General features: G+C 45.7%; 1 protein-coding gene across 1 annotated transcript in view; it reads left to right on the plus strand.

Moving 5' to 3' along the window:
- Positions 1–26,213, plus strand: part of SMG1 (SMG1 nonsense mediated mRNA decay associated PI3K related kinase) — a 1,634,890-nt gene that overhangs the window by 1,115,585 nt on the left and 493,092 nt on the right. Inside the window, exon 43 of the mRNA XM_078665250.1 lies at positions 6,198–6,336. Within this exon, the coding sequence (XP_078521376.1) occupies positions 6,198–6,336 (139 nt within the window). The remainder of the gene's footprint in view (positions 1–6,197; positions 6,337–26,213) is intronic.

The raw sequence follows: 26,213 nt of genomic DNA on the forward strand, positions 1-26,213 counted from the left end.
ACGCCGGAACCACCGCCAAGCTCCAGAAGAGACTCCAGCGGATCCAGAACGCCTCGGCCAGACTCATCCTCGACATCCCCCGACGCAGCCACATCTCCAGACACCTGAGAGATCTGCATTGGCTCCCGGTCAACAAGAGAATCACCTTCCGTCTCCTCACCCACGCGCACAAAGCCCTACACGACCAAGGCCCGAGCTACCTCAACAACCGGATCAACTTCTACACTCCCAAGCGCCTCCTCAGATCAACCAGCCACGCCCTCGCCGCCGTCCCCCGCATCCGAAGAGCGACAACAGGAGGAAGGTCCTTCTCCTACCTGGCCGCCAAGACCTGGAACTCACTCCCGACCGACCTGCGCCTGACCCAAGACCACCTCTCCTTCAGGAAGAAGCTCAAGACCTGGCTGTTCGAGCAGTAACGGCACCCCCCCCCCCCCCCCCCAACCCAGCGCCTTGAGACCCTACGGGTGAGTAGTGCGCTCTATAAATGGCCTGATTGATTGATTGATTGATTGAAAGCTTTGGGATTGTTGATGTTGGATCCAGGGTTCCCAGTTTTGGATCTATCAATAGTGCCCGTGGCCTGGATAGCTAAGCGCTTCTTGGGTTGGGATATGTTTACCCGTGAATGGTCTGGAGGGTGGGCAGTGATCTTGTGGATTTGACCTGGAAGACAAGACCTCCCTTTTGTAGTAATAACAACACGAGGAAGGGGCTCTGAAACAGGTACCCCACTTGCCAACCCACTTGTGTTAGAGGAATCATGTGGAGTGTTAGAGGTTAACGTATCCGCTTGGGCCCCTCCTTTATTACAGACCCCCAACCTAGAGTGTGTTTTAATTAAGGATTTAGTTGAGAAAAAGTTGTCTACGGTTGCTTGTTCAAAGCTGTCCAAACGGTCCGCCAACCTTTTAACTCGTTCTACGATAGGGGTTAGTAGAGATTTAATCAATTTCTCTATCTGCGTGAGTAAGGGTGAATCTGGGGATATGATCTCGGCAGGAGCTATCGCCAAAGAGTCACTCGGGTTAGATGATGAATTACCCGAGGACACCCCATCCTTGACAGCTTGAGCCCCACCTGAAGCAGCCCCTTTAGGCTTACAGGAAGCTCCCGCTCCTATACCAAGTTTCCTGAATTTCTTAGGGGGTTTAGGGTGGCAACCTTTCCGGGGACTAGTGTACCTTTTCCTTTTAATATGAGGGTTTTTGGGGGCTGCGTGGGGTATCACACCTAATAGGGCAGGATTTTCCTCGTCAGTAGAAGTAATAATTAGAGTAGTAGGCATGGGGGGAGGCAAGTTGGTAGAGACAGCGACCGATGGCTCGTTTCCGGTCGGAGAGTCAAAACCTAACGTACCTTCCACCCTGACCAGACTGTGCGACTGTGAAGAAGCATGGGGCATTTCCACTGAGTCTGGCACGGTTAAAGGTGGTGAAGAAGGGACCGATGCCAGAATTCCCAGGGGTGCCTGCTTCTCTAAAGGAAGTTTAAGGAGTTCGATAGATTGCCTGCGTTCAGCGCGTCTCTCAGCTAGGGCAATCTCTTTATCAATATCGCGAGTGGCCCTAGTGAAGTACTTGTCTAAGGGACCCAAGATTGCAACCCCTACCATGGGCGGGGGGAATTCAATAGGGAAGTAGTTGGAGGTGAAGACATGCTTAGTGGTCTTTACAGCATGAGGGGTAAGCAGGAACGATGTAAACCACAGCAGGACCACTCAAGGGACAGAAGGAAACTTAAACTACGGTCCATCTACAAGGCTACACAAAATAACAGTTCGCTTCACCTTAAGCAGTAAAGCCCAATAGATGAGGCTGGATGACAGAGGGCCCAGCCCAGCCTCCTGCAGCCCCTGCCGGCCACAGACGGCCCGCCCTTGTCCCGGGCTTCTCCCGGCGCGCTCCCGCGCAGCAGGTATAAGTCAGGTTCTTATTGGGTAAGGACCGCACAGGGTGCGGGGCTAGCAGGAAGAGCGGGCCAGGTAGTTCAAATTGGCCAAGCAGGGACTCCTGCGAGATGGAGTCCCCTCACTCATGATCGCAGCCCTGCCCTGCCCCTAGGCTCCCCAGTGACAGCAGTTATTTCCAGCAGCAACCCTCCTCCACGAAGCGGGACCCGCGAAGCGGGTTCCGCGAGCAGTAGTCCGAAAACACAGCAGACAGCCCAGCAGGATCGTCCAATAATGCAGCAACCTTCCAAGGGCACAAACGCGGTAAGAGTCCCGCCGGTCAGCAGCCAAAGAGAGTTTCTTTAAAAACCCGTGTGCAGGGGGCGGGGCTAGCAGGGAGAGCGGGCCAGGTGGTTCAAATTGGCCAAGCAGGGACTCCTGGGAGATGGAGTCCCCGCACTCACGCTCGCAGCCCTGCCCTGTCCCCAGGCTCCCCAGTGACAGCAGTTATTTCCAGCAGCAACCCTCCTCCACGAAGCGGGACCCGTGAAGCGGGTTCCGCGAGCAGTTGTCCGAAAACACAGCAGACAGCCCAGCAGGATCGTCCAATAATGCAGCAACCTTCCAAGGGCACAAACGCGGTAAGAGTCGCCGTTTGCATTCCACCAGCCCCTCGGGTCTTCACTAAGGTGATGGCAGGGCTTCCAACGCATCTCAGGTGTTTGTTAATTCCGGTGTTCACATATATGAATGACTGGCTGATCAAAGCTGAGTCTCCAGAAGTGGTTACGTTCAATCTGCAGTGGATGGCAGCTGTGATGTTCGACTGGGCTGTTTGATCAGCACTCCCAAATCTCACCTGCACTCCTCCCAAAATTTATCTTCTTCTATGTAATGCCACTCACCCAACTCTTGCAGGGGCCAGGGCATCAAGGCAATGGTTCAATCCTTCCAGGAAGGCATGTGGATGTCAGTACTGATGGTATTGCGCCCTGTAGGTCTGCTGACTTCCTGTATTCTCCTGGTCAGGCACGCACATCTGCACATAAGTACTCTGCAGTGGTACCTCCACAGACAGTGGTTTTAACCTGAGGGTGATACCGTTGTGGTTTCCGGAAAAGCTGCAGTGGATGTTGTCTCCGAGAGAAGTCTCATTGTCCTCTTCCAGCCTTGGCCACAGTAGTAAGTGGTTCTCCCACTTTCAGGCAAGCAGTCTATCTGGCGAGCAGCGACCTCTGATCAGAGGTGCACAGGGATGAGCACTTTGCCAGGTTGGTTCTGCAAGATTTCCTAATTTGGAGATCTGTGAGCCGAGCCCCTGGAGAGGTATTGCCTGGGAATCGATGACATAGGTGAGGAACTGCAGATAGAAGTATCCACTGAAATAAAATGTTACAATCAGTAATGATCTTTCTGGTGGAGACACTGTCTGTGTATTCCTCACTGATCCCGGCCTCCTCCCTCATTGATGAATGGTTATAAATGAAAAGTACTAATAAGGTTGCAATTTGTTTGTTGCACTGTATCTAATCAATGTCACTTCATCTTCAAGGAAAAGGTAAGATAGATGGAAACTTACGACGTTGCTCCAGGGTAGATGCTATATGACTTTGGCCCCTAGGCGGTGTTAGTGGCTCAGACACGGAGCCAACTCTCCCTACTGTCACCCAAAAGCTTTGAAGTTTCCAGGTAGAGTCTGATGCCTGGGATTATTCAACGGATGATGATTCTGCATTTAGATTTGCAGAGCATTTACCTTTGCTAACGAGCTCTGAGCCCTATTTGGATTATATGGCTAAAGCAAGTACAACAGTGTAGGTGCGTCCTGCTTTTTCATGATCCAGTGAGCTACGCACAATGCCTAAAACTGCATGCGTTTCTCTACCAGGTGTAGAGTAGGTGCAGAGTAGTTTTGAGGCTAAGCAAAATTTTGACAGATAGAATACAAGTCTTCCCACCACGTTTTGAATAATCTGCAGCTGCATTCTGCTTTTCTCCTGCCTTGTTAAATGTTAAATGTCGTATACTTGTAAAGCGCACAGCTGCCCCAGCAAAGGGGCGTTCCGGCGCTGTATACCGCTGGGGAACCCGTCCTGGCTTTCCCTGTGGGATGGTCCCTACTGGGAATTCCCAAGGTGGAGCCAGGCATCCCCGGCGTTAATGGGGCCGTTGTGGAGATTAGGCAAGCTAATCCCCAGAGTTGCCAAGTGGAACCCCAGGTTAGAGTAGGCACCGAGACGAGAATTGTTGAGTCCGCTGACCCTGGTCCACGACCCTGCCGCGTCGGGAATTGAACCCTGGTCCCGAGCCGACTTCTGCTCCCGTGTCTGCCGCCTCTAACCAGTGAGCCACACCACACCACTCTTGTGGCACCCAAATATAGGATATTGCAGTTGTCCATGCGAGAGCTGATTAAAGAATGGATGACCATCCTCTGAACCTGGGGACGGAAGAAGTAATAATAGTTTTAAGGCTTCTGAGACTTGTGGCTCAAAAGATAACAAATCGTCAAGCAAATAATCCATGTTTTTAACAATAGCTGTAGTCTTAGGAGATGACCCTAAACACTTGGCCACCAGTGATTACCCCATTCTTGCAAGTGTTTCCCAAGCTTTAGAATCTCTTGCGTTTGCATTCCACTTCAGACAGTTTGCATACATCCAGTTGGAAACAGCGATCATACATTGCTTAAAATTGCCAGTGAAAACTGTGACTCCTGCAGACAATGATATATACTAGTGAGTCTCCAAAATATTTTACCACATTGGCCTGAAGTTTCATGAAAAAATTAAAAGGGGTGAGTCTGAGGACAGAGCCATATGGAACGGTATTCTCTAAAGTCCGTGGATGAGAAAGGTGGAGATATCACGTGAAATAATCGATCTATAAAAATGAATCAGGCCGAGCCCAGGCTCTGTCTCGGACCCCAGTCTCGTGTAAATGCAGCTGGAGCATATAATTGGACACCGTATCAAAAGCGTCACTTAGTTCCAGCAGGATAAGCACTACATACCCTCCAATGTCAAAGTTATTGGCAAGGCATCAGTCACTTAAAGAAGGGAAGCCTTGGTACTGTAGGCCAGTCGAAAACCATTTTGCAAGGGGTTCAATAACTGATGCATCTATAAGACGTCCACCAGCAGACTATGCACATGTTTTCTCTACCACTTAAGCCAGGAAAGGTATGAGAGAGGTGGGGCAATGATTTCCAGAAGGGAGGGGTCCAGCATCGTTTTTTTAGAATTGGGATACATTTGGCATGTTTCCACACAGTGGGCACCACAGCGATAGACATAGAAAGTTTAGCCAGACTCAGAAAGATGGGGAATAGAATTGGCTTCACTTGAAGTATCAGATCTGGTTTCAGCAGGTCATTAGGGGAGCCCGACTTAACTTTGCACATAATATCTTTGAGAGTAGTGTCGTCCAGCAGTTTAAACTCCACCAGCCTGCCACCCCCGTGCCATACACCCAATCTCAGAACTAGAAACTTCCACTTTATGCTTGATATTGTCACAAAGAAAGTATGCATAGATGTTGTTGACTTTTTTAATAAAGTGATCTGCGATCCTATCACATTTGTCATCTGATGCCCCTGAACGGCTTGAGTTGACAGCAGGGTTTGGCAAGCTCTGGACAATGGCATGAATGTCTTTACAGGGACTGTCATGGTTCTCAATTTTGTCTGCGTAAAAGTCAGCACATGCCTTTTAAACCAACTTATGATAGACTTCAATTCTTTTTAGCTGTAGTGTCATAAGATTTCCTCCAGTGCATTCAAGCGCCTTGCACCACTTTTTTTCCCCTCAATCAGTTTTGCATCAAACTACGTCGCAGAGAAACCAAATGATCCAGCGCAGATAATAACCAAGTGTTTGCCATATTATAGTGAGTGTTTGTTTTTATTGGACTTTTTTGGTACTGGTTTGAAACTGCACTGAGTGAACTTAAAATTGGTGATGGAGAAAGATTATAGAATCTGAATCAGTGAAAGGTACTTGTGCTGGAGAACTGTAGTTACAGGTATATAACTAGTTCCATGAGCATTGTGGAAAATGTCTTAGTTGCCTTATTTACGATAATGCTCTTGTTGTCAAGTATTTGTTATTACAGTGGAATAATTGCAGGTGTGCAATATCTTTAATTGTTTGAATATTTGCAGCATGCAGTATTATACAGCGCAAACCTTGAATTGGTTGCTTTGTAAGTATTGAACACAATGTTTGCGACATGATGACCAGAATTTTGTGTAGTGATGAAACAACACAAAAGTCAAAATGCTAATTGATGACTTCTCCCATTTTAGTCTTACGCAAGATCCACTGCAGTTATGTCAATGGTTGGCTATATCATTGGTCTTGGAGACCGACATCTCGACAATGTTCTTATTGACATGACAACTGGAGAAGTTGTTCACATTGATTACAATGTTTGCTTTGAAAAAGGTAAATGCTCTTCATGTTTTAAGATGCCATATTAACAGTAATAGTGAGGTGATGTGAGGAAGAGTGGTTGAAATGTTGATTAATCAACAGGGCTACCAATAGTAGTAATTAGTTGGAATATTGCCAGGGTCCAGAGAAACTCAGATGTTGATTGGCTGGCCATGTTGAAAAATGTTAACCTTGTGTGTTTACAGGATACATGGGACTCTAATGATTGCTTGTATCTTGATGTTTTTTCTTCCCACTCAGCCTTAGCTACCCACTCCTCCAGTAGGCAGGCCAGTGGTGGTCTTACAACCTTAGTCAAACTAGAGTATAATTGAAAAGTTGAAGTTATAAATTCAAAATGCAAAACAATCTTGGGCACCCTTTTAATATTCCCTAGTAATCGTAGACTGCTCCTCATAAATTTTCACAATGCAGTTTCATCTAAAAATGGAACTGATGCTATTGTCAGTCTTAAAACATTTTTGGACAATATTTTTTTTGTCACAACCCCCTTTTACTATAGTTATGTCAGTGGGAGATTTTAATCTGCACCCTTGTTACTTCTGCTCCAATAATAAGGATCTAGCCTTCGAGGGGCCATTTGAAAATCTGGCAAATTTGAAACATACATGCCAAGTGGATGTTGCAAATAACCTTATTTCTGAGTTTCATTTGGTGAATCTAATGGTTAGTAATCAGGATCATCTGGAGTAGAGCACACTCACCTTTAAGGGGAGGGATGGGGGGCATTGTAATGTGATTGATTGTATTTTTGTTTCTGGTTGCTTTCTACCTGCACTCTTAGATTTTGAGGTTCTAAAACACAACCTGAGTGACCACCACCCGTTAATAGCAATATTTTTGGGGGATAATAAAGTGTTGAGATCAATACCCCTTTATAAGGAGCCCATCACACTGGTGGATCAGGGCTAAAGGGTAAGGTGGTCCAGTATTGTTCCATTAGCTTTTGTCCAAAACTTGATAACCTCATGTCATACTGATTTTCATACCAGTTTGTCAGAAGGAGAGTCACCCCAGAGAATTTTGGTGTCATTTACTAATATCAGTAAGTTTATCAAATCCGCACTCCTCAAAACTGCTGCCTTATCAGTCACCTGTGTAGGAAAGATGGTTTGATAGGCGATGCTCTAGAACCCATAAAGACCTCTGGAATCTTTTGCATGCTAAACCCCGCTGTCAAGAAAGAGTTAAGAAGGCCAGGGCGATGTTTAAAATGGCCTGTAAGGAACGTAAAGCTCAAATCAAAAAGAGACTTGGGATAAACTACTAATGGTTAGTCAGCAGCGCAATAGCACTGCTTTCTGGGGTGTTATCAACTCATATCTTTTTAGTAAAGACCATCTTACCAATTGGGCCTGTACTGTCTCAGCTCAGGCCTGGGTGGATCATTTTAGGGCCATTTATAGTCTTGAAGTGGAGCCGGAGCCTACAGAAGGCTTCTGGACCGAGCCTAACTTTATTTTTATAATCTGTCAGAGCCGCCATTTCCCAGTTGCCTTTAATTAAAGCACCAGTGCCTGATGGGGGTACAGGGGAACAGATATAAAGCTTGTATAGACTTGTGGGTCCAGATATTGACACTGCATTTAAAAACTGCAGTTTCCAGTCATTTTCCTTTAACCTGGTCTCAATCTATATTAGTCCCCGTTTTTAAAAGGGCAACAGATCAGATCCAGCCTGTTTTAGGCCCATTTCCCTTATAGAGTTGGGGGTGAAAGTTATTGGTAGTATTTTATTAAACCACCTCACGGAATGGGCCGAAGAGCGAGGCTTATTGTCTGCCCTTCAGTATGGGTTTTGCCGGCGCACAATAGAGCAGACCTTGAAGCTCTATCTATTAACCTGCAAATACACCAAGGCCAAGGAGGAGGCCATCCATCTGATCTTTATGGACCTTAGCTCGGTCTTTGATAGAGTTAACCGCTTTAAGCTTTGGTCCATGATGGAACATATGGATGTTGATGTCGTTTTAATTAATTTCTTGTGTGATTTGCACAGTGGTCTTACTGCCTGCGTTAGGTTTTGTCCCAATGGGGAATGCACTGAGCACTTTTAACTTCAGTGTGGGGTGCGGCAGTGCTGTATTTAAGCTCCTTTTTTATATTACTAACATAAAGCAGGCTTTGACAGTTACGGTAATTGAAGTTCCCAGAGTAGGAGGCCATTCTAGTCCTGCCTTGTTATATGCGGACGACACCTTTTTAATGGCCCATACTGCTAAAAGCCTGAAAAAGCTTCTTACTCTTTTCAGTAATTATTTTTTTTAAATCGCACGTTATGAAGTTTGGACCATCAAACACGAAAACTATGAAATATGTAATAGATGGCCAACATATTAGAATGGTATACAAGATTAAGTACTTGGGGATACTATTGGACTCTGTGGTTAACTGGAACCCTCATATAAAATAGAATGTGTTATCTTTTAACAGGGCAATAAATGGCATTGGGATTTTTACCGCTGACTGGGACATACTCCTATCCAATCGGTTTTGGAAATTTATAGGGCTAAATGTATCCCCCTAGTGTGCTATGGTAGTGGAATCTCGAGATATAGCCAGGTTGCGCCACTCCAAGTCGCTGAAAATAAGTTTTTAAGGAGTCTTTTGGGAGTTTGCCAAAGCATACCTTATGAAATTGTCCATGAAGAATTAGGTATAGATGTTTTAATTGATCGGCTCCGCCTCAGCCCATTAAAACTTTGGAACTCAATTTGGATAAAGGAGGAACTGAGTTTGAGTAGACTGATCTTGCAGGTTTGCCTGCAACTAGAAAAGTCCCCACAGATTCCCTGGCTGGCATACGTGGCACGCAATTTTCGGGCCCTAGGGCGGCCAGATATGTTTAACACCTCAAACATAACTTGGGCGGACAGAAAATGGGCTGAAACCGCTTTTAGGGACTAACTGACAGCAGAGCGTGATGATGTTGCATTAACAAAACACACTATGCGGCATGCAATATTGGTGAAAACAGCAATATCTAGCCATATTTGACTTGGAATATGTCTTGCCACCAACGCCAATTGCTGACTTATTTCAGATTAAATGTATTTCCAAGATTAGTCCCATTTAATTGTGGTCGTTTTAAGTATTCGGATTTGCCCCTTTGCAACTGTGACAACACATCGATTAATGATACATTACACACGGTTATGCTTTGCCCAAAATACAGTAACTTGCCGCACAAGTTCATACACCCAATTTTATTACAGCTGAATTTTGCTCAAGTTAGGTCAGCCTTATTGTTCTTACAGTTGTTAAACTCCCCTTCTATTTGCTTTTTCCTTGTACGTTTTCTGATTGGAGTTTTAGAACATGAATGATTGTGGCACTGAAATTGTGTATGTTGTTTTTAGTGATCTGTCCTTTATGATTTTCTTTATAAAATCGAATGAAGTTCATGAATTGAATTGGATTAATCAACAGGGCTACCAATTTGTTACACTTTGTACATGTTCTGTTTTTCCACTGACACAAATGTAACTTCTTAGTCTCTTCGTTATTGCTTCACTGTCAGCAGTTCAATTATATGTATACTGTAACATTTGACCTTTTGTTTTTAAAATTCCAAAGTTTGTTTCTTTCCGTGATTAATTTATCAATGCTTTTCCTTTTGTGAATAATTGTAAGGTTTTCCATTTTCATACCATTTTATTAAGTGTATGCTGAAGAGACTATTTATTTTCCACTTTTGTTAACACCACTAAAACGTTTTACTCCTTACAGGACATGCAATAGGAACCCAAAGTGTTTCTTGATAAAGCATACTGCAAAGTTCAAAATGAGTCTGCTTTAATTATTCAGCTCATTTTCACTATCCTTCCAGAAACACATGGCTGTTAATTCCTGGAAGGGGTGACCCTGGTAAAAATAAAGGTCTGCCTAAAGGCTGGTTATACGCTACTTCTATTGGACAGGTTCAAGGCTTAGCTTTGTCAATATTAGGATTTAGACCAATCATTACCTTTAAAAGAAAGAATTACACACCCAACCAAATAACTTAAAAGTAATTATGTTATAACAACTAGCCACTAAAGCTTGACTGCGAAAGTAAAACAGAGGCTTTCCTTATTGGCCCTTATTAAACCATCTACAGTATCGTATCGTGTCGTATTGTAATTGCATTTTTATAGCACTACCCCTGACGAGGCGTCAAAGCGCTTTTTCGAAGAGTAGCGCGCTACTCCGGGCCCCATAGAGGATTAGTGTTGAATTAGTATAGTGAAACATGCAAGTACATTTTAAGTGGTGGATAGGTTAGTCAGTTATTTGGATTTGGAATGATCGCAGAAGGATAGAGGAGGACAAAGGTTTGTAATTATTTAGTGATTGTTGATGCACGCTATTCAGACAGCCTATAAAGGATTAGTGTTGAATTAATATGGTGAAATACGAAGTAATGTCAGTGGTGGATATTAGTCTGTTACTTGGAGTGAGAAGGATAGCGGAGGGATAAAAGGGGAAGAAAGATTTGCATTCATATTGCACTTGTTACCCCTGATGGGTGTTGAAGTGCTTTTCTGGTGAGTAGCACGCCACTCCGGAACCCATAAAGGATTAGTGTTGAAAATTAGTATAGTATAAATATGAAGTAATTTGAGTAGTAGATGTTATTCAGTTATTTGGGTAGTATATTAGTATAGTTGAATATGGAATTTGAGAAGTGAACATGCTTGTCTGTTAATTTTGATTGAAAAGGATACTGAAGGGTTAAAAGAGTGAAAGATTTTCTTTTTTTTATATAGGTCTTCGCAGTAGGAGGAGGCCTTTGGATGAGTAAAAAGGAGTTTTGGTAGTAGCCCATTAAAGTGTTGTGACGTAGGAAATTTACCAAAAATCAACCTATCTAACCAAACACAAATAGGAGAGAAGCACTTTAAAAATGTTTTCCACAGACCCTTCATCCAATATCTTTCTCTACAATTTCATCTGTTCTTGGGGTGATGGCACAAAATAATCCACGTTCCGTCCATCAATAAATTCAAAAAGACCAGATGTATAGAAAATATTTTGTTCATCAGTTTGTTTACATTGTGACATAATATACAAATGCCCAGCCGACTTGTTTTGTTCTTTCAAAGGGACTTCATTTGGACTGCAAACGCATATAGAATATTTACAATTAAAAACATTTAAAATTACAACATACACAAAATACAATTTCATACATCACAATAGTGAGTTACAAATAACCCTGGATAAGGTAGGTCTCAATTGTCATCGCCATCCATTTCATACAATATTCATATATAACAATTTCCAGTCAAAATACTCAATTAAAACTACTTTCTTTTAACCTATATTGCATTACATATCGGAGTTCTAATCTTTTGTGACTGGAAATTGGTATATATGATTATTGTATGAAATGGATGGTGATGGCATGCTATAACAAGTAAGACTTTAGTCTATTCAAGGTTGTGTTACTCACAATTGAGTGCACCTTCTGTGCTCCAGTTCGAGATTTGATCAATTGCAGACCATTATATAAAGACTGATTAATTCAGTAGACTTCAATTAAGAGCTGATCCCATGGTGTAGCTGTCTGTCAAGTATATTTCAAATAGAGTAGAAACAAGCATTTGCAATGCAATAGGTCTCGCAGCATTCAAGTTTGAGTTATTTGCATTGTATATGACAATGTGTTGCATGAATGTTTTTACAAACTCTGTATTGGCGCATAAAGATGATTTGCAAGTGCCTATTTTGTTGTTTGTAAATAAAGATGTAAACATTGTATATTTGTTTGGGTAAAGTTTAATGTTATGATGGTTATGTAAGGGCCTGGATAGGATTGTTATAGTGTTATAGTGAACAAGAACAATTATAGCACGTTATTGGCGAGAGAGAGAATGTATGCTGTCTCATTGTTGACACCAGGCAGCACATAGTGAGATCACCAGACTGGAAGAGAGTGCGCATTTTTTTATAAATACTTGTTTGTGCCTGAAAGGTAGTAAGAAATGTGCAGTGGCCTCAGTGCACAATGGGGTGTCGAACATAGCTCTCTTCTCGTTTACCAGCAGGGGTGCACTAAACTCATTCACCTTTCTTGAATTAGGGTCTATGTATCACTAGCAAAATGCACTACCAGTTCAAAATCCTACAGCTGAGCAAACCTGTGAGCCGCGTCTTGAATTAAGAGGAACTTTGAAACTGCAGTGACATCCAGAGTTTGCTCTTCAATGCCGCCCAGCTCCAGACATTTCCTTTAAGTCCCTGGCGTTTCACAACCTGACAGCCTCACAAAAGGCCAGACAAAAGCCCAGAGATAGGCAGCGCCACTAGGATGTGTGTGCTAATTACGTGCCAAGTGCAGGTCGGCAGCGCCAAATGAACATATTCTTCAGCAGATGGCAGGCCCCATGATGCTCTTTTAAGTGATCAACATTTAATGTGTTTTGAATGAAATATGTATACAATTAGAAGGGACGCATTAGTTCTTTAGAAAGGACGTTCCAGTTTAGTAATTCAGTAGTTCGTGTGTGCTACATGCAGCGCCATATAACAAACAACAAAATAAATAATGGAATCTTCCTGACGGCCCCCAGCGCCTAGAGACCCTAACTGGTGATGGTTTGCGCTAGCCCCAGGCATGAAGGAGCTGACCGGGAGCCCACCCCGCATCAAACTGACTGCCCCCGGGTCATGAGGTGAACCAGAGCGGGTGCACGGAAGTGGTCGGATGGTTAAAATAGCTGTTGTGGAGATATCCCCAGAAGCCCGAGGGGAGACGGACCTTCACCCGGCGCCAGTGAAGGATTAAAGCCAGAGTGCAACAGCGTAGCATCCACGGCTACTCACCTCACTGTGGGAAGAAGGAGATGCGTGGGACCCTAGAGACAGACTGGGCTCACGCCAGCCCGATTAACCTGAGGCCGCATGGTCAGAGTGACATGGCCCCAAGAAGGCACCACATGCAAATGAGCGATGTGTGGCCAGCAGAACCAGGTGGCAGTGGCGTAGAGCTCCTGCACCCGAAGCAGGACTGAATGCTCCTGTGCCAGTGAGAGGCGGCACTAGCAGCATGTACATAGCTGCAGAGAACAGGCACCAAAGTCTCCGGTGGCAGCTTCAGCCTCCCTGCAGCTCATGAGTTCAGAGGCTGCTGCTTAGGGGTGGGAGCGCGACACAGCAATGCAGCCAAGAAAGTTATGGGAAGAAGGAAAGAACACTGTACCTGAGGCAGTTTTCGTTGCGGCGAGTAAGTGGTACCCCTAGAATACTCGCACCATTGTGCTGGGCGCCGATAAGGAACTGGGCGGTTGAGAAGGACCGTGGCAACGCAGCATCAGGAAAATGCAGTGGCGGGAGCACAAAGTAACTTACGCCATCTGGTGGTTGCTCACAGAATGAGAGTCCCGCAGCGGTGCAGATAAAAAAAGGGGGCAGTGAGAAAGTATTGCCGTCCCCACAGCGAGACACTCCTGAGGACGGGTGAGATCTGAGAGAAAAAAAACAAGCCCGTCAGAGGTCCGTGAACTCTGCTGCTTACGTCTTTTGGCTCTTCAACACCGGCGAAAGTGAAAGCGTGCTCGTCGTCACCTTCATCATGGGGCTGTGGCGCGCGGCGGAGACGCCGTCGCCGTGAGCGTGCACATCGGCAGCTCCGAGACTGACTCACGCGCGCGACCAAATCCCATGCACGCGTGGCCAGCTCTTGTCTCTCCCTCTCCCATTGACGATGCTGCGCGCGTGGCTAGCTCTTGTCTCCACTCGTTGTCTGCTGAGCCGACGACTATAGTTCTCTGGCGAACGCGCTAAGCGCGCTTCTAGGCGAGACCTAAAAAGCACCACCAGGAGCATAGGCACCCACGCCCTCTTGTTATTGTATTAATGGAACCTTACATTTTGGGTTCTGGGGGTAATACAACCTTGCACTCTTATTCTCTTGTGATGGAACTCCAATTTTCTTGTTCCATTGAAAATGCAAACCTGCCCTTTTTCTTTACATTGGTAAAACATTGCATTTTTGGCTCTGACAAAGGTAATGCTTTATTGTGGTTCTGGAAGAATGTTGACTAAGTACTATATGGCATGCAGTACAGAACCTTGTGCAGTGATGCTTGGTGTAACTGTGCTATTTATACATGCATATTTCTTACACTGCTTCCCCACTCACCACCTTAGCCCTGGTGGAGTGTGATCTGACACCGGTTGGAGAATGAGCTCTATGTAGGATGAAGCAATGGATAATACAAGATGTTATTCATCAGTTTGTTTGCCTTAATAAATAAACATTTGGCATTTGTTCCCTGAAAGTTCACAAATAATGTACGATTACAGATCCTTGGTTTGATCCAGAGGAAAATACAAAGTGCTTTTCCCAACCTAGTTTTGTAGGACCTTTTCAGGTGAAGAAGCATTGGGGATGTTTCGAAAGAATGGTAGCTTCACTCTGATGGAAGTGATAAATACTCACCATGCTCCTATGGAACTTTATGAATGGTTATGTGCAGTAAATTGCTTGCAATCCTGCTTTTTGCTCGAAAGGCTTGCAATTAGACTGTCAAAAATTAGATAAACATCCCAGTTTGGATGGTGCTATGACTTATCAGAAGGAACAAATGCACTAGACCCACCTATCTCTTGAAGACCTTGGTAAGGAGGATGTAGGAACACAATAGCCCCCAATGTGCATGATGTACTACGCTGAAGAGGTTCTGCCAAGTGGCAGAACCTCACAGTTTGTTTACTCCAGTTCAGTGGATAACATCCTGACAGCCAACAGTACCGTTGGGTTCCTGAAGATAGGCCTAGTTGTTGAACGGTCAGTGCCTCCATACCAGCCAGGCTCTCCGGCTGTGGGAATTTAGTTTGGTGTGTGATACACTCCTTCCTTCAAGAAGAGGTCTTACGGCTAAGGGAGGCGCATCTGGTCACTCTGTACAAGGTGTAGTAGATGAGGGTACTAAATCTTCCAGGGCCAAACCGAAGCAACGAATCACTGCACAACTTCTGGAGAATTCCCTTAATGAGATGGATTCTGGGGGAAGGTAGTCAGATACATCCCTGTCCAGTCTATAAAGCCTTTCCTCAAGCAATCTAGTCTTTTGTCTATCGAAGAGGCAAACCAACACCACTTGGAATTGAAGTGGGTCACAAATGCATCAATAGGTGGTTGACCTCAGGTCTAGAAGTTGGCAATTGAAGACTTTCTGGAGGAGCTCCCTCTTATAAACAGTTTTCTGGAGATTTTCAGTCTGGCCCGATCTTCCTACTGCAATGTGAGTGAATGGCAAGAATGTGCCTTGTTGCAGTGCCAACTCTGATAAAGGTGCAGGAAATTGGTATAATGGTGGAGAGTGGGTGACCACCTTGTTCTATAATGTAAATTCTGCTCCTAGGAAAAAACACCGCATCCTGGGGAGATAACTGGTGGCCTGACATCCTAGGCCCTCCCCCCAAGCCAAAAGACTGCGTTAAAAATCTGGGTGTTTGGGTCGATTCGGCTTTAAAGTTTACCATCCACACTAAGAAAGTGGCTGCCACGTGCTTTGGCATTTTGCGCAACATCAGGCCCATTCTGAAGTTCTTTGACTGCCGCACCCGCCAGCTCATTGTTCAGGCGACGATCCTTTCTAGACTGGACTATGCCAGTTCTCTCCTATTGGGAGCGAACCTGGCCGAAACCACCAGATTGCAGAGAGTCCAGAATGCGGCAGCCAGGGCTCTGGTTGGCCTCCCTCGCCATTCTTCCGTCTCTGGAACCTTAAAAAAACTGCATTGGCTTCCAGTGGGTAAAAGGATCCAGTTCAAGGCTCTATGTTTAGCCTTCAAAATTCTTAAAACCGCCTCTCCTCCATTGCTGAGTCCCCTCCTGTCTGAGTACATCCCTAGAAGATCGCTCCGCTCAGAAGGACAACATCTGGTGACCATCCCTCGCACTAGACTGGCCAGAGTCGGTGGCCGTTCCTTCAGTTTCCTTGCTGCCAAGCTATGGAACAGTTTGCCTGAAACCATACGGGGGATTCAAGACCTTTTAGCCTTTAGAAAGGCCGTCAAAACCCATCTTTTCCAATAATCTGTTTTCCATTTCTGTTACCTTCACTCTGCATTTTGTCTGCTCGCAGCGCCGGGACGCCCCTTGGCTGGGGCAGCCGTGCGCTATATAAATCCACATAACATTAACATTAACATTAAAAGAGGACCATGTCTTGTCATTGTAGACCATCCTGATCTCAGCAATCAAAGCAAAACCTTCAGCACCAGGAACAGTGCTAATGCTCTGACATGTTTATCTGGAGGGACATATGATTCGTCCCAGAAAGCACAGTTGGATAATAGTTGTCTCTAGTGTGACCTCCGCCCTCACCAACATTCTGAAACCTATTCAATAACTGTGAGCTGTAGATGGGTCAGGTGGAACTGACATCCCTCCAAGCAGTTGAGGTTAATGACCGCACCATTCCAGATTGGCTCCATGGAGGATGGGCATAATGAGCTTCAGCTGGGTTCCTCACTGCTGTGATTGATTTGCAGGGAGCACATTTGCAGTTTAGTGATGTATACCTTCCTCATACAGGTTGTTTGGAGTCCCAGAAGCCTGTGATACCACCAGACTGCCATGTTCTTATTGGTCAGGAAATGGCCCATGGCCTGGCTAGTGGCCATTAGTCTCCTTGCTGAAGAGAATTGTTGCCAGCTGGCGTTCTGATTGAACCCTATAAACAGAAACATGGAGTGGACTGGAAAATATTTTGTGTTGTCCGCTTGAGATTCAGGTTTTCAAAAAGTTTTTAATTTGGGTAATGAGGCTGCTGCAACCTTTCTGAATGCTGTTCGAATGAGGCATTTCAGATATCTAGGACAGTGATCCTTCTGCTGGTTAAGGAAGACCATCGTTTTTGTAAAGAAACCAGGGGTGACATTGATACCAGCTTGCAGAATCAAGTACTGGTTGTGTTATCTTCTACCATGAAACAGGTATTTGCTGTTGGTGTTCTGAGGATCTGCTGAATACGTCCGACCAACACTGCACAACTGCAGTTAGCATTTGGACGTTTTGCAGGTCTCTGGAAATGATTTTGATTTTAGAGATCAAGGAGAGAGTATTGTCACTTCCATTTTTCCTTACGATAAAATAAAGTGTGTAGTATCCTTGTGCTATTTCTGTGGGCCATTCTACTGCCTGGAAATGTTCTTTGAATGAAGACTGTAGCAGAGTTGTTCTGAACGGCTGTAGCAGCTAAAGAGCAATGCTAATTATTCACCACTGGGAGAACCAGTACATCTTTGATTGAGGATTGGTGGTAGTGGAAGGAAAACCCGCCCTCATTGGCATGGAGTTGTCCTTCTGAGATTGTGCAAAGGAAAGCATTTAACCAAGCAGCATTTCTCTGGAACGTTTCAGTCTCGACTGAGGATGGCGCATATGATCAAATTTCCCTGCTGAAGTGTCTCCTCTTCACCTGCTTGCTTTCCAATGAAGTCAAGAATACAGCTCATTATTGGGTCTAAAGAACTTGTGTATCATAGGCCTTTGGTGGCTGGAAAAGAGAAGGCAGTCTGTTGGGTTTCGCTTGGGTGGTGCTCAATGATTTAGCAGGGACTCTTCCAGTCTTGTACTGCAGAAAAGCCTTGTGGAAGCAAACAGGTTCTTCCGGTCTATCAGAGGTTGATGATATAAATCTTGGTCTCCAACTTCAGGTACTAAGATTTGAGTTATCACTGGACAGTGACCACACCTTGAAAAAGCACATCACCATGAAAATCAAGATTGCCTGCTACAAGCTTCCTTCACTGAAGAAATAAACAATTGCTTCCTAGAAAGATACTTCAGAATTGCCATTCAAACCCTCATAATGTCACATCAGAAGTGTTGCAGTGCCCTGTCCCATGGCTTCCCAGATACCACACTGACTCTCCTCCACCTCCTGCATGTTGCAGAACGCCTTATAAAGGGCTCGTAGAAATAAGACCACATCATCATTGTAGGAAGCTGACTCTTAGTGATATATCAATAATCTGATGTACCATTTAAGTCCAGGGATGCCCTTTCTAGTGGACGGGGGCTTGCTATGCAATCCCAAAGTGCTCTATCAGGGGGTAGTGTGGTCGAGCAGCCTTAGGCTTAACAAAGAGGAGTGCAATACATTCACAAAATACACACAATGGTCAATAAATGACAGCACAACTCAAAATGGAGAACCACACCAATTTATAAGAATAGCACACATGTTTATATGTGTTTAGGCATCAGAGAAAAATTGTTCAGGTAAGTAAGTTTTCAAATATATATAATTTTTACTTTAAAAAGTAGACACAGTGCATTTTCTGAGTTCTGCAATGTTATCCTATGGAAGGAAGAACAAGTTCTGCAAACAGGTATATTACAGTGATTTATAAGACCTGTCACTAGTTAAGGTGAGTGGTGGGCAAGGTTCATCAACAGAACACCAGCGGCGCGAGGGCGACCAGGTGCAGGTAGCAAAACAGCGCCGGGAGCCCAATGTATTTCAATTGAGATCGGTCACTACAAAAAGAGGCTGCTGACCCTGGCCAGAAAGCCAGTCAGGCTGAACCAGCAAGTGGGCTCAGGCCTTGCTATGCTCGGGAATTGGGCACCCTTGGTCCTATTCTGCAAGGCCCAGGGGCGACTGGTGCAGAGGTGTCTTTAGGCGTCTTGTTTTTCCTTACCTGAGCAGTTGCGTTAGAGGGGTCATGCAACATCGTCGTGTCCAGGAGGGGTGAAACAATGATGTATTCAAGTTCTGGAGGGCTTGTTGGCACCGTTGGCCCACTTCAACTTGGGCCTCAGGCGACGGGTGCAGTGGCTGCTTCAGGGGTCTGGTTTTGACGGTTCCGAAGCCCACAGTCTTTTTGGATTTTCTACTGCATAATTCCACTGTTCATAGAAGGTCTTCAGTTTTTTCGAAGGCAGACAGTCCTCCCAAGTTATCCAGTATTCGGGTATCTTTCATAGATTCACATGTCTGAATCCTTCCCCGTCGCCGAGGCGGGAGTCCCATGGTAAATAAAATAGCAGTGCCAAAGACCCTAAGGAAAAAGGCCTGAGGCCCAAATCTTAGTAGCCTATCTACATCATTATGCTAAAAGAACCAAACTTTTGGTACAACCAATCAGCTACCAGCACCCTCTAGAACCCCCTCTGCAGAGCCAGTTCTCCTCAGATGTTCACCGCACGTCGTGTGGAAGGGAGTCTCCGAGTGCCAACTCAGTTTATCCTTCAATGATGATCAACATGAGGACTGCATTTACTGCCTCTACCCTAAAAATGAGGCAAAAGATTGTAAGATCTGCCGAACCTTCCCTTCTACAACTCTCAGGGATAGGGAGGCAAGAGTCCTGTTGTGGCTTAAATCTTCTTCAGCTGAAGATGATGATAGAGCCTCAACTTCCAGCAAGAGAGCAAGATCTCAGGACAGTTCGTCAAGTGAGGTGAGAAAACATCATAAATCCTCACACTCTATTTATTTATTTATTTATTTACGGATTTTATAAAGCGCACGGCTACCCCCAACGGGGGTGTCCCGGCGCTAAAAACTGACAGCAGGGGAAGAAGAAATAATCTAGATAGATGAAAATAGCCACGTCTTCAGGCGTCTGCGGAACAGCGCTTCAGATGGGGCAAATCTAAGATCGATAGGTAAACTGTTCCAATGTTTGGCTGCAAGAACAGCAAAAGCTCTGCCACCCGTTCTTGTGCGACGGAATCTTGGCACAACCATGAGACGCAGATTGTTGGAGCGAAGATCCCTAACCGAGTGGGACAATCTCAGTCTCTTTCTTAAATAATCTGGACCAGTTCCATTCAAAGCTCGAAAGGCGAGGATAAGCGTTTTGAACTTAATACGGTTGGCTATAGGAAGCCAATGAAGCTCTTTACGAAACGCTGAGATAGGGTGTCTGTAAGGAATATTGCCAATCAATCTTGCTGCAGCGTTCTGAACCACCTGGAGACGTTCAATTTGGTATAGAGGGGCCCCCGCATATAAACTGTTGGCATAGTCCAGGTGGGAGGTAATTAAGGCCTGAGTGACAGTTCTGCGTGCCTCAATTGGCAAAAATGGAAAGATCTTCCTCATCATTTTTAATTTACCAAAGCAGGCCGAAGTAACCTTATTGATTTGAGAGCTGCAGGATAGCGTATCATCAAATATAAACCCCAGATTGCGGGCAGAGTGAACCGGGGTAGGGGGGGGTTGAGAATCGTTGGCCACCATAATGACGGTGGGATGGTCATTTTTTGATTAAAAAACAGAACCTCCGTCTTATCGGTGTTAAGTCGCAAGTGGTTCATGGACATCCAAGAACAGATTTCGCCAAGACAATGGCGGAAACTGGAGAGGCTGGAGTCAGAGTGATCGCTAAAGGAAAATATCAGCTGAGTATCATCAGCATAAGAGATCACTCTGACTCCGCATGCCTCTACTACCTTGGCCAACGGGGCCAGGTAAACGTTAAAGAACAAAGGACTTAACGCTGAGCCCTGTGGGACTCCGCGTACCAGAGGTTTACATTCTGATTTAAAAGGTCTGAGAAGAACCCTCTGTGATCGTCCTTGGAGGAAGGAACCCAACCACGATAGGGCAACGCCGCTCAATCCAATCTGCTCCATACAGTCAAGAAGAATTTTATGGGACACCGTATCGAAAGCGGCGGATAGGTCGAGGAGGACCAACATGGCCTCCTCGCCCTTGTCCACACACTCTCGCACAGTCTCCGAAACTTCTAGCAGTGCGGTCTCAGTACTGAATCCAGTACGGAAGCCGGACTGGGAATCATGCAGAAGGGAATTGGTCTCTAGGTACTCTGCGAGCTGTAATTGGACCGCCTTTTCCAAAACCTTCGCGGGTTTCGGAAGGAGGGAAATAGGTCGATAGTTACTGAATTGCGTGGGGTCAGCATCAGATTTCTTTAAGATGGGTACAAGCAAAGCTTCCTTCCAGGCTAAGGGAAATTGGCCTAGTTGTAAAGAGGCATTCCAAATGGAAGTGAGTGGCTCTAACAGTAGGGTAGACAATTCACTCATGATTTTTGAGGGAACCGGGTCCAAAGGGGAACCCGATTTGCACTGTAATAGTAGTTTACGTGCAAGATTAGGAGTGAGATCCTTAAAAGCCACTAGTGTAGGAGCAGTGTCCTGGTTAGTTGAGACCGGGGGAAGGGAAAGATCAAGAGCTCCAGCTGGAGGGAAGGAGGATGCGATTTTGTCAATTTTTTCTTGAAAGAAGTCTGATAGTCCATTACAGAGAGACTGATTGGCTAGATTGTTAGGAGTCATAGCAGGGGGTTTTACAAAATCCTTGACAATTTTAAACAGTGTTTTTACCGAATTGTCTGCATCTTTAATTTGTGAGGCAAAAAACTCTTTCATAGCCAATTTTTTTGATTTAATGAAATTCCTAAGGGCCCTTCTGTAGATGGTTTTTGCCTCAGAGTCATAAGTTAGTCTCCACTTGCGTTCGAGTTTTTTACAGTGGCTTTTTTCTTTACGTAGAGCGTCTGAGAACCAAGGAGCAGATGGACGGGCTCTTGCAGATGACGTAGAAGTAAATGGGGCAATTTCATCGATCGCAGCCGATAAGATCGTGTTAAACTTGGTAACACAGGCATCAATATTTCCTAGGTAAGACTCCAAGGGGCAACTGAATATTGGCTCTAAGGTAGTGCAGGTAACCTTATGCCATTTTCTTCTATAGTCTGATCCCAGTTCCACCGGGCTAGGTGCCTGAGGGATAGGAATGTCGACCGCAAGCAGAAAGTGATCGGACCATGTGAGGGGGAGGGAAGGATGCGTAATGGTCCCTGGGAGGTTAGAGAAAATAAGGTCCAATGTATGGCCCGCTACGTGCGTCGGACCATGGATGAGTTGCGTCAGATTCAGGCTCTGAAGAGAGTCGAGAAAACGTGTGGCTTGGGTGCAGGTGGGGTCATCAACGTGAAGGTTAAAATCACCCAAAACTATGAAGTGTGGGTGCTTAAGGGATAGGTCCGTGATGATGTGCACCAACTGTGATAGGGCAGAGGGGGAGGCTTTAGGGGGGTTATAAACTAGGATGCCAGTAAGGTAGACTGCCGCAGAATCAGCAACCGAGAAATAAATGGCTTCAATCAGCCCAATATTAGTAATTTTCTTAATAGTAATATTAAGGTGGGTTTTGAACAAGATAGCCAATCCACCTCCTGTCTTTCCCTCCCGATTAACGCCCAAAAAGCGATAGTCTGGGGGGGTGGCTAAGTAGATATCAGGATTTGAGGTATCTTTAGTCCATGATTCCGTAAGGAAAAGTATATCCCAACTATGAGTAATAAGGGTCGACCAAATTTCATTGGCATGACGGGGGAGGGATCTACAATTAATCAATGCAAGTTTTAACAGGCAAGATGACAGGGCGGAGGATAGAGGACGGGCGCGTTCGCGCCATGGGGAAAGAGATAGGTAGCATTGAGAACATTTGAAGGTATGGCCATCTAAATCGTTAGGGGAACAGCGATCAGATATAGAACAGGAGTCCGCTTCTATTTGTAACAGCTGTTCTCTAGTCCAACTGACGCGGGTCTCATTCACGCCCTGGGCAGGGGGACTGGCCCTAGGCCCGTGTCCGGCGCGGACGGGCGCAGACTCTACTCCTGGCCCTTCTCAAAGATCTGCTCAGGCTACAGCTCTCAAGGACTCTAAAAGGGAATCTTCCAAAACTGAGTAAAAGCTGTTCTATTCCCTCAGCTTTTCCTTTATCGTCGACGATTTCTGTCACCTCTTCAGCTCCTTCGCCGACAACGACTATTTCCACTACTTCTATCACTTCTCCTATTCTGTCGACTAGGATTTCTATTGCGACTCTTTGACTAAGGCCTCGTCGACAGTCTTAAAAACACTCATCGACTAAGGTACCATTGACGAAGCCCCCACCGTCCACGAAGCCTCCGGTTTCTACTACGCCGTCTACGACTGCCCCGTCGACGAAGAAGCCAAGCCCGTCGACGTTGAGTCCGCCGACGACGGTCCTGTCGACGATGGTTCCGTCGACGTCAAGCCCGTCGACAACGGTCCCGCCGCCGCCGCCGATTAAAATAAAGAGTCCATCGACGGTAGCTCCATTGACAATGATCCCGTCGATGACTGCACCAGTTAGTGATGGAACCTACTCCAACTAAGGTTTTAGCGGCGGCAACTTTTTCAACACCTGTTTCATCAAAGACTTTTCAGCTTAAATCTTACCAAAGACATGACTGTTCATATGTCTCTCCTCTTACTCCATCTCACCTTCTTGAGACATATGTCCAAGAGGATGATGACTATGACGACGATGATGAAGGAGATTTGGGGTAGCTCGTCATCCTTCCAAACCTAATATTAAATGTCAGGCTGAAGAGGAAGATGAGGATAACTACCATGAGCACTACTACCAAGAGGACATTGTTGTTCCTCATTACATGGAATATCCGAAGCAATCTCGGCTTCCGGATTCTAGCCATCTGCCTCCTAACCTGATTCAGGACTTGCAAGCCATGTTAGCTGATTATACGCAGCGCTTTCCCTTGCTGCAGGTCATTGCACCACCTCAGCCTGTGGCGGTTCCAGATCCTGTTTCTCTACTCGAGGTTCCGACGCCAATGTCTCCATTTGCAGAACCCTCTCAGGAGCACCCATCCCTTCAGCCTCCTCAAACTCCAGACACTTCTTCAGATGAGAAAGTGGAAGACTGTGAACTGTCAGAGAATCCCCACATGGATCCATGGGATTCTTATATTATCCCTATGCCTTCTCCACCAACTCCACAACCATCGGACTCTCCACCAGAAGATATAGGTGGATTTCCTAACCTCATGCAGCGCGCTGCTGCTAGGTTTCAACTTCCAGTAACTGTGGAACAAACTGAATGTTTCCTACATGATTTCAAAGAGGAGACTAGGAAATTTATCAGAGCCATTCCAATCATCGACTATATATGGAACAAGGGCATCAAGATTATGAAAAACCCTGCATCCGTGCCTGCTGTGCTTCCACGGGTAGACAAAAAATATCGGGCTTCAGCCAACAGTCCATCCTGCCTCATCGGACACCCTAGGCCGGATTCTGTCATTTCACAGGCCGCCCAGCAAAGGTCCAAAAATCCAGCTACGCCCATCACTACAGCGCTGGACAAAGAGGGCCGTTGCCTTGATCTCATAGGTAAAAAAATGTGAACCATGGCTGCTGCTTCCATCCGGGCAGCCAACGCATTAGCGATAATAGGGCGTTATGATCACCAAATGTGGTCGGATATGGCTGGTTTGACCTAATTCCAGAGGAGAAACGACCGGAAGCTCAAAAAATTCTCCTGGAGGGAGAGCGTGCAGCAGCAGAGATGATCGATTGTGCTCTTGACATTGTCAATACAAATTTCAAGCAATTAGCTTGGGCTGCAGTCCTCAAGCGCCAGGGTTGGTTAAAAGCTACCACCTTCCGACCCGAAGTCCAAACAAAAATATTAGATATGGCCTACTACGGAGAATCTTTGTTTGGCAAACATATTGACGAAGCCCTCCAAGCAATGAAGACTGACACTGATACGGCTAGATCTTTAGGTTCCCTTCAGTACAAGCGTGCGACATTCAGAGGCGCTAGGGGACGTGGCTACTCCTCTAGAGGAGGTTACAGTACACAACAAAACAGACAATATCAGCCTCAATATCGACAACATTACCAATCGTCATACCGCCAATCCAATACAGCTGGTTTCTCTCACCAAGGAGGCCGAAAACATTCCAACAATCAAGAGCGACACTCTAACAGAAAGCAGTGAGTTCAGCCGGGTGCCAATCACATTTCCTTCCCTCCCCGTGGGCGCAAAAATTTCATCTCATCTGGAACAATGGCAAGAAATTACCTCCGACCAATGGGTGTTAGACCTAGTGAGAAATGGACACACCCTAGAATTTGTCAACAAGCCACCAACCACTCCGCCCAGGGGGCCCCCCTCCCCCTCGTCTTCACTTATTGTTCAAAGAAGCTTATACAATGCTCCTCGAACGCTATAGAAAAGGTCCCAGTACATCAGAACCTGACCAGTTTCTATTCCCGTTTTTTCCTAATCGAAAAGAAATCAGGGGAATGGCGACCAATCCTGGACCTTCGCGATCTCAACAGATTCCTCAAAAAACAAGGTTTTCGCATGCTCACTGTTAGAATTGGGGGGTCTCTGGTTGGCGCAAGTATTCACTTGTGGCAAGCAGGGACCCTCTCCTCTAAGTCAGGGCAAAGGATGACCCCTTAGAATTACCCTTGCTCACCCTCTAGGTGCGTGGCGTGAGCAGCCAAGGCTATTCTTCAGGCGTTTCTGAGTTAAGCATTTGTAATCACACACACAGTAAATGTACCAATCCCCCCACAAATGGACACCAGGCTGTAGATATGTAAAAATACGTTCTCTTTATGTAAAAATATATCTATGCAGGCAAGTATTTATCACAAGACCATTAATAACGTTTTTCTTAAGCCACAAGGTTGTAAATAGGCAAGTGTTCTCTTTGTTTACAGTTCAAATGTTTCTTTTTAGTTAAATTCACTTCAAAAACAGTTCCTCGACAGATTAGGTAAGTTTCTACCCCTCTGGGGCCTCAGGGACTTGGCTCTGCGCTTCGTAGCGCTTCGTCGCGCTCTGGGCGGGTGAAATCCCGGCACCCCATCTGATACTCTTCTTGAATCGTACGGGGCTGTCACCGAGGCGATGCGCTGCTCCCCCCGAGGCTCTGAGGTGAGAGTGAGCTGGGGAAAGGCGCTGTGAGGCCTGTCAAGGCTGAGCCGGGCTTCGGGCAGTGATCAACGGGGAAGCGCACAGCCGAGACGAGGGGACGTACCTGGACTCACTAGCGACGCACAGGGCTACGGGGAAAGAAGAACGTTGCGGGCCCCGAGCC

This window comes from Lissotriton helveticus, chromosome 10 (assembly GCF_964261635.1).
Source record: "Lissotriton helveticus chromosome 10, aLisHel1.1, whole genome shotgun sequence".
Classification (NCBI taxonomy): Eukaryota; Metazoa; Chordata; class Amphibia; order Caudata; family Salamandridae; genus Lissotriton; species Lissotriton helveticus.